This window comes from Cyprinus carpio, chromosome A18, assembly GCF_018340385.1.
Source record: "Cyprinus carpio isolate SPL01 chromosome A18, ASM1834038v1, whole genome shotgun sequence".
NCBI lineage: Eukaryota > Metazoa > Chordata > Actinopteri > Cypriniformes > Cyprinidae > Cyprinus > Cyprinus carpio.
The window spans coordinates 28,250,278-28,263,479 of NC_056589.1; the positions used below are offsets into that span (position 1 = coordinate 28,250,278).

Genomic DNA, 13,202 nt, shown 5'->3' on the forward strand with positions numbered 1-13,202 from the left:
CACCTGAACGCGGTGCATCTCTCAGCACACTGTAAAGGGTAGCGTCTGACCACCCCTGGCTCGGAGATACCCTTCTGTGGTTCTGCAAAGGTCAAATCAGCATGGAGCTATGCCTGACTGCATCCCTTTAGAGACCGTCACACCTCACAGCCTCGACATGTTTGGACCGACCCATGATTCCCCATCCTCTCCTGCTCTTCCCCCTGCGGCCACACTCTTAAAAATAACGCTTCGTTTCTGGGATTGAGGAGCCTTTAAATCTAAAGAAACCTTTTCATCGCACAAACAGTTCTTTAGATTACTAAAATATTCTTTATAATACAAAAAAGGGTTATTTGATCAAAAATAAATATTTGCAGGCAATGTGCTCACCCTCAAGCCATCTGAGATCAGGATGAGTTTGTTTCTTCATAAGATTCGGAGAAATGTAGCATTGCATCAGTGTGTCTGCAGTGAATGGGTGCCGTCAGAATGAGAGTCCAAACAGCTGATAAAAACATCACAATAATCCACAAGTAATCCACAGCACTCCAGTCCATCAGTGAACATCTGGAGAAGACAAAAGCTGAAACAAATCCAGCATTTAACTCAAATACATTGAGTTTATAATCCATAATAACACTTCCTCCAGTGAAAAAGTGTTCTGGTGTGAATCAGGAGAGAAATCTGCACAGATCAAGCAGCGTTTAAACAGTTCTAAACTAATATGTGTCTGGATTCTGATGTGAGAGATAACAGGAGATGGACTTTTTTTAATGGAGGAAGCGTTATTATGAATTTTGGACTCGTATTTTAGTTAAAAACATCTTAATGCTGGATTTGTTTCAGCTTTTGTCTTCTCCAGATGTTAACTGATAGACTGGAGTGCTGTGGATTATTGTGATGTTTTTATCAGCTGTCTGGACTCTCATTCTGACGGCACCCATTCACTGCAGAGACACTGATGCAATGCTACATTTCTCCGAATCTGACGAAGAAACAAACTCATCCTAACCTTGGATGACCTCAAGAGGAGCATTTATCACATTTTCAGCAAATCTTTATTTTTGGGTGAACTGTTACTTTAAGAACGGTTCACTTATAGATTCTTTTGGGAACCCAATATGGTTCTTAAATTGCATTGCTACAAAAACCCCTTTATTTTTAAAAGCGCGAAGACTGACAGAATGGATTACAAAAAGAAACACAGCCTTGCTTCCAAATATCTTGCAATAATATTGCCATTTCTGTTTCTCTTATTGAGACGAGAGAATAATGTGCAGCTGATGACTGAATCAATTATTCATTAACTCTAAGAGCGTACAAATGTGCGGAGCTCTAGTGCTCTGATTTGTCTTTCTAGTGGAGGATCCGGTCTCAGATTAAAGCGTGGTCAAGCATAGAGGTCAGTATTTCCCAGTGGCTCTCCTCTGACTCAGCGCTCATGAATATTCACTCGTGTATCTACGCTAAGAGCCCCGTCAATAAATGACCCACTAACAGCCTGCTTCAGAATATATTATTGATGCGTGGAGTATTCTAGTTTCATCTGTTTGTGTGGTACATCACAGTTATCTGAATACATACGATATAAGAACTCATTGTGAAAGAGATGACAGCTTCATGTCAACTTCAGTTGCATCCAGATTTTCTATTTGCAATATGTTCTTGGCAGTGGCTCCATAATAATAACTCTATAATCAGTCACAGACAGCAACTTTGAGAGCATGGATGCAATGGCGATCACTTAAGAATCAACAGGGCTATCTATTTAAATGAGTGTTTTAATGTGTTTTACTTTCATTTGCGATCTTGAAAATAAATGCTGAGACAATGTAACAATCACTGCTCTGATTCTAATTCCATTAATGATTCTTTCAGTTCTTTCGGGGAAGTGATATTTGGACATTTTAGCCTTACAGTAGAGTGCTGCAGGAATGAGTCCTGAAACTTGGAAATTAGTTGCATTTTTGGGTTGCACTGTGCCGAAGTCGATGGGTTTTTAGTCTGAATTTAACACAAGCTCATAAGAGTCATACACTTTTGCTGGTCACAGCTTATTTTCTGCAGTAATCAAAAAGCCAATTGATAAATCCTATTTGTTTTTGTTACAAAAATATGTGACCCTGGAACACAAAAGCAGTTTTAAGTCTCTGGGGTATATTTGTAGCAATAGCCAAAAATACATTGTACGGGTCAAAATTATTGATTTTTCTTTTATGCCAAAAATCATTAGGATATTAAGTAAAAATCATGTTCCATGAAGATATTTTGTAAACTTCCTACCATAAATATATCAAAACTTAATTTTTGATTAGTAATATGCATTGCTAAGAACTTCATTTGAACAACTTTAAAGATGATTTTCTCAAGATTTAGATTTTTTTGCACCCTCTGATTCCAGATTTTCAAATAGTTGTATCTCGTTATCTCCTAACAAACCACACATCAATGGAAAGATTATTTATTCAGTTTTTAAGATGATGTATAAATCTCAATTTTGAAAAATTGACCCTTATGACATACAGCATGTCATCCCCGCAGCACTTTATTCTTACTAAAGTCTGTTTTGCACGTGTAGCTTCTCACACGCTTTGGATGTATAGCCTCACAAAAAACATTTTAATGTCAGTAATATCAACAATTATAATCTGTCATAATTGTACAGTGCTGCATTTCTACAATAATTCACTTTTTTCTGATCTACTGCCCACTTATATCCGAACGATGATCAGCATTTCAACAAACAGCTACAGGAAATCATACCACAAGAAAAACCCTTAAAGCAGAGCACTACTTACCGTCTGGAACCTCGTCAGGCCTCTTGCGCTTCTCGTAAACCACAATGATGACCACGAGGATGATGATCTCGGCTAGGACGCCCAGGAAAGGCCAGAGCGGGGCGAGGTGGCTCCGCACCCGCAGGATGGTCACGGACTCTTTGGAGCCGATGATGTTTGAGGCGTTGCAGACGTACTCGCCCGGATCTGTGCTGATGTCCAGACCAATGATGCTCAGCTCGGTGAAGTTCTCTTTGTTGATGATGAAGAATCGTCCGGTGCTGTTGTCAACGTCCTGTGAAGAGAAAATCAATGTTTTTCATGACATCAGCTCATCAGCTGTCTATGAAATAAATTTGAGTGTCATACCATAAAGAAGAGTAAATGATGACAGTTTGGTGAAATATTCCTTTAAATAACCTTCTGTTTGTTTAAAGAAATTATTATTTTTATTCATCAAGGACGCATTAAATCGATCAAAGGTGACAGGAAAGACATTTATAATGTTACAGAAGATTTCCATTTCAAATTAATGCTGTTCTTTTGAACTTTCTGTTCATCTGTGAATCCTGAAAAAGTAAAGTTTCCACAAAAATATTGTGCAGCACAACTGTTTTCAACATTGATAATAATCATAAATGTTTCTCGAGCAGCAAATCATCATATTAGAATGATTTCTGAAGATCATGTGACACTGAAGACTGGAGTAATGATGCTGAAAATACAGCTGCACATCACAGAAATAAATTACATGTTAACAGATATTCACATAGAAAACAGATATTTTAAATTGTAATAATATTTCACAATTTTTATTAAAGAAATGCAGGTTTGGTGAGCAGAAGAGACTTTTAAAATCATCTCACGGACTGCAAACTTTTGAATGGTAGTGTATACACTATTATGACTTGGTTACATACGATGTAAGATCCCCGGCCCACTTTCTTGCGCCACGTCCACAGAGGGTGCGGGTATCCCACCGATTTGCAGTACAGCGTTGCATTTTCTCCTTCCTTTTTGTTCTCGCTTCGTTTATGGCCGAGGATTTCAGGAGCAGCTGCACAGAGACAGAAAGCTGAAGCTTTTTCATCACTCAGATTTGTGCCTGTCCTTTACCTTTATCTTGTTCTTCACTCTCTTTATCTGGTCTTGACATGCTCTTTATTCTTTCGGTCATGTGATGTGTTTCTTGTGGCATCAGAACACGCATGTAAGTCAAGTGTTTAAATCGTGTCTTTATGAATCATCAAAACTGACTAAATTACTTTAATAATAATAATAATAATAATAATAATAATAATAATAATTAGTAGTAGTAGTCTGGACGTGACATATCAAAATAATTTTTTAAATACCAAATTAATATTGTAACACTAATGAATTCATATCAGGGTCAGGGGGCGGGGCATTCTCATTCAAGACAGCATCTGATTGGACAAAAATCTGCATATGCTTGAGAGCAACATGAGTTATCAATATTTGTGTCTTGGTTTCCAATACAAATATTTACACATTCTTAAATCAAGATGCATTTACTTTAGAATCAGAGTGACACAAGAACATAAGTCTTAACTTAACAAGGTTATTTTTCTGACTTTTTAAGTCTAAAATTTGTCAGAAAAAAGGCATTTCATCTTGCATTTAATAGATTCTGCTTTAAGAATAATTAGACATTTGTACTGGAAAACAAGACAAAAATACTGAAAATGTAAAATAACATAAGAAATGTTCTTAAAGAGCTATCAAAATTAAGTGAGACGAAATATGGGGTCAGAATTATCAACTTAATTCAAAGGAAAAACAAGTTTAAGGGGAAAACCCAATTTTTTCTAATCTTAGACATACACACTTAATTTGAATACATTTCTCAAAAAAATAAGACTTCTTAAGTCATTATGCTTCTCAAGCAGATGTATCTTGGTTTAAGAATGTTTAGATATTTGCACTGGAAAACAAGAAAATAAAAATACTGAGCAAGAACATACAAGCCACAGAACTCACTGAGTTTTGGATGGAAAAAAAGACACATTCTGAACCGTTCTTGCATAATTATGTATCCAAACACCACAAATGATTGCCATAATGAGATGGCACAGACCTAATTAAAAGCAGCCCCCCGCGGGCGCAGTAATCCAGGCTTCCCCTCTCTGATGCCGAGTCACTGGATAATACACAGCTCGATGTCACAAACCCCGCGGCCCAATATTCCCCAGAATTAAGAAATACTGAATGTGATCAGAACCCGCCACCTTCTGCAGCCGCCGCTAATCTCCCAAACTGCTGTAATTCCCTCCATGCAATTAAGCGGGATGAAATGAATCTCGGAGCATGAACGTAAGGGATGGAGAAGGCGTGGATGGAGAAGGCGTGGAACTTGGCTGACATCCCCAGCTCTAATTATGGTGCACACATACCTTCTGAGGATGGAGAGAGTGTGTTTGTGTGTGTGTATGTGCATGCATGTGTGTGCAAATACACGAACTTAGCAGTGAATACTGCACAAGACTGGACATGGTGGACTCATCCCCTCTCCCTGTTGCAATGAAGCTACAGGCCATAAGAGAGATTGCCCTTTCCAAAATACAGCATCTCTTCGCAAACATACATATTCCTAAATGCATCTTAAACGAGCTGAATAATAAGACTGTAAGCTTGGCAAAACGCTGGATAGGACTAAATACACACTCGACTAGAGACGTGCTGTTCCACAGGTCCAGAGAGGGAGGGCTGGGCGTCCCTCACATAGAGTGGGTATATACTGCCGCCAGAATAAGCAACCTGTTAAGGATGCTAAATAATGATGACGCAGCCGTGCGTGAGCTTGCCCGAGCCTCACTTTTACTACATCTAGGGAAACGCAAGGTCCCTCTTTGTATATTAGATGACGCCAGCTTCCTTGGGTTCAGAAGAAAACCCAGTGGAAAATTGGACACTAATACACCAGGCTTCGGTGTGCGCTCGGACTGGCTGGACCTGAATGACCTCTGTAACCGTGCAAACATCCAACTGCGCTGGAGGAACACAGCAGGACAGTCGGTGGAAGCCAATGAGAACATCTGCACGGATCCAACCATCACGGCAGAGGCAATCATTACAACTGATGACAACATTCAACTTCTTGATACTCAAAACATCAGAAGGACAATAATCGACCACTTTCACTTGTGTATGATACAACACTGGACAGGCCTACGCCTACAAGGACAACTGGCCTGCCTGCCCTGTGCTGACCAGAACCTATCACACACAGTTTTGAAAAACACAGCCCTACAAGACGACATTTACAGATTTACAATTAAAGCTCGTCTTCAGGTACTACCAACAAAGTCCAACTTAGCAATCTGGTTTCCATCTGTACATGAGCCGTTCTGCCTGCAACATCACAGCCGGCAAAGAGAGACGATCGCGCACATCCTTAACGGCTGTTCTGCCTATAAAGGACTGTACATCGCGCGCCACGACCGTATCGTTGCACTCTCAGCGAAGGAGCTCAGAGACAATGTCAGCCATACCACAATCCACTGTAACGAAAAGATCAAGACAGACTGGTTTCCCTCTTTCACATGAACAGTGCGTTACATTGGAAACTGCTACAAAATCACTTACCAAATACACCGGATATATTTTTAATTAATGAACACACCAAAGCTGTTACAATAATAGAAATCGGTTGCTCTTTTGATGCTACATGGACACCTGCTATGCCTTCAAAACTGTTGAAATACCAACCATGGTACAATGTTTTTAAATAACTTTGGCTACTCTTGTAAAGTCATTGCCCTCTTTTTGGTAGGTTTAGGCCATGTGCACAAGTTGTGTGTAAGAGGCCTGCAGATCTGTGGACTACATAAGAACAAGGCCAAAAAAACTGACGAGATATTGCTCTGTATCAGCAGTAATCGGTAGCCTCTACATATGGAGGCGCAGGTGCCACCTTTACCCTTAATGTGCAAAATGGACTGAGATATTGGCTGCTGTTGTACATCTTTCTGTCAAATTTGGATTAAGTCATGATATATGCTTATCTTTTAATCCAAATAAAGAATTTATGTGCGTGTGTGTGTGCATGTGTGTGTGTGAGTGTATGCATGTGTGTGTGTGTGCATGCGTGTGTGTGTGTGCATGTGTGTATGTGTGAGTGTGTGCATGCGTGTGTTTGTGTGTACGTGTGCATGCGTGTGTCTAAGTGTGTGCATGTGTGTGTGAGTGTGCATGTGTGTATGTGTGAGTGTGTGCATGCATGTGTGTGTGTGTGAGTGTGTGCATGCGTGTGTGTGTGCATGCGTGTGTGTGTGTGCATGTATGCATGCGTGTGCATGTGTGTATGTGTGAGTGTGTGCATGCGTGTGTTTGTGTGTAAGTGTGCATGCGTGTGTCTAAGTGTGTGCATGTGTGTGTGAGTGTGCATGTGTGTATGTGTGAGTGTGTGCATGCATGTGTGTGTGTGTGTGTGTGCGCGCGCGTGCATGTGTGTGCATGTGCATGTGTGTGCATGCATGCAAGCGTGTGTGTGTATGTGTGTGCGTGTGTGTGTGTGTCACAGGCAGAAAAGCAATGGGGAGCTTAGCTCGGCATTATCTTCACTCACAGCATCTCTGAGACACAATAAAACAGCCTCCTTCAAATCACAAACGCAGCTTCATTTATACTGTATATAATGAATGTAATATTCATATTGCATTGTAAAAAAATATATATATATTTATAAGTGAAAATGAATGTATTATTCCCTGTTATTAATGAGTCACATGAAAAAAACAAACGTAATATATATATTCATACATAGAGACTTATCATTAGTATATTATATTAGTATTTTATGTTAGTATTTGATTGTATACATACAGTATAAAGAGCACACATAATTAATATATATCTGAATACTGAATTATTTCCATGAAATATAAATAATAATTATGAAAACATAAAATATAACTTATTTTTGTTAATTTGATTTAGCTGTGAAATGTGACCCAAAATATTTTGAAAAGCGAGAGTGAGCTCAGCATCATCCTCCCTCACTCACTCCCTCACTCACTCCCTCCCTCCCTCACTCCCTCACTCACTCCCTCCCTCACTCACTCCCTCCCTCACTCACTCACTCACTCCCTCACTCACTCCCTCCCTCCCTCCCTCACTCCCTCACTCACTCACTCACTCCCTCACTCACTCCCTCCCTCACTCACTCCCTCACTCACTCACTCACTCCCTCACTCCCTCCCTCACTCACTCACTCCCTCACTCACTCCCTCCCTCCCTCCCTCACTCCCTCACTCACTAACTCACTCCCTCACTCCCTCCCTCACTCACTCACTCACTCCCTCACTCCCTCCCTCACTCACTCACTCCCTCACTCACTCCCTCACTCACAGCATCTCTCCGATCACAAATGTCTCTTTCTCCCTCCCTTCCACCCATCGTCTGGCCCGCTCTCAAACCCTGATCGTCTGCGGAAGCGTGTGATCAATGCCGGGCAGAGATCAGTAACAGTGTCAGGATACTGAGAGCTGCTCTACGCTGCTATTTGCGGGCGTCTCATTTGCCTTGAAAGGAAAGAGCTTGTGTAACCCAAACCCCAATGCAATCTGCGACAGATGGAATATATACAGCAGAATCGAGACAGGAATGAATGTATGGAGTAAAAGTGACTCAGGCGCACGACAGATGGCGCACCGACATCCTTCCTTAATAGTGCCTTACTAAATATAAACACACGTAAAGGTGCAGCCTGGGTTTTACCGCACCGGACGTGATTTAATGTGATTACGCCACCATATAGAAGAGCGGACTCTGATTACACAAACATTACAATATATTGCTGTTGAAAAAGACTTGGGAGTGTAACGCTTGAAACATGCACAGGGCAGATTATGAGAGTGGACAATAAACTCCTGCCATTAGAAACACTGGGAGTGAATCCAGAGCCTTAATCCAGACCCAACCCACCACACGAACCTCCATCTGTTCCCTCAGAGCGAGAGAGAGACACAGAGAGAGAGAGAGAGAGAGAGAGAGAGAGAGAGAGAGAGAGAGAGAGAGAGAGAGACAGAGAAAGAGACACAGAGAGAGAGAGAGACAGAGAGAGAGAGAGACACACAGAGACACACAGAGAGAGAGAGAGCCAAAGCCTGGAGTGGTTGGGGGTGAACTGACAGACTGCATGATGGGCCACATTCAACCTGAACGACTCCCACAGGACGACAGAACCTCATATTCATCTGATATTGAAGACCGGGTATCTTTGTCTCTTTGTCTCGTGTCGCTGGGCTTCAGGACACTTTTTTTTTTAGCATCGGGTGAATCTCAAATCAATCATGTGCAGGTCATATTTCAGCACAAATCAAAAGAAACAAATAAAACATTGTATTTTGCTTAAAGAATGAGAAGCCTATTTTAACGACCTTTACATTTTTTTTTTTTTTAAATAACACATTGTTTTCATGACTAATAACACATTTAAATTTGAATTACCTTAATGCATAACATCTGATTAGTTATTTGTGTAAATTATTTTTAAATTTATATTGTTAACTATTTATATTATACATTAGTATTTGATGTATATTGTATGAAAAATATTGTATATTTACAATGAAAATGTATTTGTTTCTAATGAAAAACACATTTGAGAACAGAATTAGAAATATATTGAAAATTAGAAATATATTTAAAAATATGAAAATATATTAAATATAACACACACATACATATGTATACACACACACACACATGTATATATATATGTATATATATATATATGTATATATATATTTTTTTATACAGATACATTATTCCCATGACACCTTTAGCCTCACATTTGAATTATCTTAATGCAGAAAATCTCATTCTTATTAGTATATTAAAGAAAATTAATATTTGTATAGTATAGTATTTGGATGTAATAATTGGATGTAATAATATTTGTGTAGTTTAGTATTTGGATGTTCTGTTTCTTTTTTTTTTTGAAAAATGGAAATTACAAATAATTTTAATAGTCCTAAAACAGTTGTATTTCATTTTTTATTAAAAATAATTATTTCTATTAAATAATTATATTTTGAAATACATCCTTTTCCTGTAATCACAGGTGAAAATAAATAAATAAATAAAAAATATTATATTACAAAATATAATTATTAAATAGAAATAATTACTTATTTTTAATTTCAAAATATAACAACTTATTTTTGTTCACAAGATTATGTGGTAAAATGTGCCCTGGTCGTTTTCATTTATTAATTTCTTCCTTTTTCTGTCTTTGCAAAATAAATAATTATTTATTAAATTAATTAAAAATAATGTCTAATTATTTATTAAATAAATAATTAGACATTATAAAATATTCACCAAAATCTTATGTAGCATTAAAAAAAAAAAAAAAAAAAAAAAACTTAACAGCTTCAGTGTTCATTCCTGAATGAAAGTGTCTCCAGTAAAGATGCATGTAAAGAGATACAGACAGGACAGGAACAGTACGTCAGGAAGGGGGCTGCGCTTCTTCATCGCGTGTTTCTAGCAGAACGGAGCTCGTGGCACATGGGAGCTGAATGCTGTCATCTAACAGACTCGGGGCAGAAGAGCCCAGCCAAAGCGGACGGTGACATCATCGCGTTACGTAACCAGGCAACGCTTAACGAGAGCCTTGACATAACGGTCCGGGCATGCTCAGTGCGTCTGACGGCTGTGTCAAAACAAATTGGCTTAACTGTGAGGAACACGCAGGCAAGCTCAGACTGAGTCGGGTCTCAGGGGTTTGTGGCTGCGAGCGACGCTGCCACTGTTTTAGTGGAGATCACAATCCACTTCATATACAGTACATACAAACATAATTTGTGTCATCTGTAGATTCCACTGTCCAGAAAATTAGCAGAACCTCCAAATGAGGCAAGGACATGCCTGGATCATATTTCACCACAAAATAGAAATAAATAAATATAATTTCTGTAATATGCAAACAACAACAACAAAACAATAACATATTTATGTCATGTACCAATTCATGCTTTTTTAAATTAAAATTATATATATATTTTTAGAAATTGTTCAATTAAAAAATAAAACTTGTGAATTTTTTTTACTGTAATATAGTAAATAAATTGTAATATGCAAAAAACAATGGTATTGTCAGATATTATTATATTTATGCTTAATATTAATTTATAAATTAAAATGAATCTAAATGTAAAAATGTAAAAAAAAAATATGAATAAAAGTATTAGTTTTCTACTGTAAGAAATAAATAAAAAAATCTATTAAATTTATTTTTGTATTATGCATTAAACAATGGTATATTTATTTCTCACATTAATTTATTCTTATTTAAATAAAAATATTTTTAAGTGTAAAAGTTATTCAATTAAAAAAATAAAAATCATATTAGTTTTTTACTGTAATATAGTAAATAATCAAATTGTAATATGCAAAAAAAAAAAACAATGGTATTGTCAGATATTAATTTATGCTTAATTTAATTAAAATTAATCTAAATTTTAAAATGTAAACTAAAATGATATAAATAAAAAAAGTATTACATTTTCCTGTAATAAATAAATAAACTAAAATCAATTAAATCTATTTTGTAATATGCACAAAACAATGGTATATTTATTTGTCACATACTAAAATATGCTTATTTAAATGAAATCAAATTTTAAAAATTGATTACAATTTTTATAAATAAAAACACTATTACAATGTTTACTGTAAAAATCTATTTTTGTAATATGCAAAAAAAGGTTTTATTGAATTGCCAGGTACTAATTTATGCTTTCTTAAAAATAAAGTTAAATTTTAAAAAAATAAAAAAATAGTATATATCATAAATAAACAAACAAATTAATAAATGTATAATTTATTTATATATAATTAATAAATCATTTTAGTAATATGCAAAATATGGTATACATATTTGTCATTTACTAATTTATGCTTATTTAATTAAAAATTAATTTGTATTTATATTAAATTTATATAAGGTTAAAATTCATAGTATTTAATTTTTAATGTAAACAAAATCTTATGAAGAAACACCTTTTCATTTACAGTCTGAAATATACAGTCGCAGCTGCGCGTTTGAGGCATTATGAAGTCCAAGCCGGCTGGCCGTCCTGATTATGAGTGACCACAGCTATCCGAGTGTCACTATGCCACCCGCCGCGCAAACAAACGCTAACGAGACGCAACCGCCATCCTCAGCCACAATGAGTCTTCAGGACGTGACTGTCTCGAGTGAGTTTATTTTGAGGTGAAGAGAGGCTAATTACACTCCAAACAATACCTAATTATGACAAGGGTTAGGTCTCCTCTGGATGCTGTTCACAGTATGTTAATGAGTTTTGTGAAAGGATTTCTTACCTTTGACCTCAATGGAAGCATTGGCATTGGGAGCCGACTTAAAGCTGTAAACGCACATGTATTCACCCGAATCATCTGTCCTCGGTTTACTTAACCTACAAAACAAGAAACACAATCACTGCCAACTCCAAACTAGAGCATCTCTACAAAACCAAACGCTGAAAATACCCTTATTTACTCCCCCTCGTGTCACTGTTTCTCCCATACAAGCTCATACTAATTGAACAATACTTCAGTCTCCTGAAGCCATTCAGTATCTTTGTGTGAGGAACATTTACATTTATGCATTTGGCTAATACCTTTACATGTTTACATCATTTCATGCATTCCCTGGAAATCAAACCCATGACTTTGGCATTGCAAGCATCATGCTCTACTGTTCAATGCAGGAATAGAAACATTATCCACAGATTATCTTCCCACCAAAGCACAGAAATTAATGGAAGCCTGTTTCTGCCACGGAATAAACAATAAAACGGGTCATTATCTCCACAATTCCGGTGGTTTTTTTTTTCCTCTTGGAATTCTGAGGGGGAAAAGTCAGAATTACGAGGTACTAATTCAGGATTCTGAATTTCTATCTCACGATTCAGATTTTTAAAAAAATCAGAATTCTGAGTTTACATCTTGCAATTCTGATAAAAGTGTCGGAATTGTGAGATATAAGTTCAGAATTCTGATTTCCTTTTCGCAATTCAGTTTCTATTCTTATTCTATTTGGAAATTTTAAAATCAAATTTTTGAATTTGCATCTTGCAATTATGATAAAAAAGTCAGAATTGTGAGATATAAATTTAGAATTCTGATTTTCTTTCTTACAATTCAGTTTCTATTCTATTCAGATTTTTAAAATAAGATTTTTGAGTTTGCATCTTGCAATTCTGATAAAAAAGGATTGAATTGTGAGATATAAATTCAGAATTCTGATTTTCTTTTTCGCAATTCAGAGTTTCTATTCTATTCTATTCAGAATTTTTCAAATCAAATTTTTAGTGTATTCTATCCTGCTTCAGATCAGAATTTTTCAAATCAAATTTTTTAGTTTGCATCTTGCAATTCTGATAAAAAAAGTCAGAATTGTGAGATATA

At 36.7% G+C, this 13,202-nt stretch overlaps 1 protein-coding gene across 3 annotated transcripts in view; it reads right to left on the bottom strand.

Moving 5' to 3' along the window:
• Positions 1 to 13,202, bottom strand: part of nptnb (neuroplastin b) — a 40,488-nt gene that overhangs the window by 7,771 nt on the left and 19,515 nt on the right. For all 3 annotated transcript variants that reach the window (XM_042775732.1, XM_042775733.1, XM_042775734.1), the window contains exons 4-6: positions 12,114 to 12,208; positions 3,680 to 3,816; positions 2,781 to 3,054 (exon numbers count right to left, since the gene is read on the bottom strand). In XM_042775732.1, the coding sequence (XP_042631666.1) occupies positions 2,781 to 3,054; positions 3,680 to 3,816; positions 12,114 to 12,208 (506 nt within the window). The remainder of the gene's footprint in view (positions 1 to 2,780; positions 3,055 to 3,679; positions 3,817 to 12,113; positions 12,209 to 13,202) is intronic.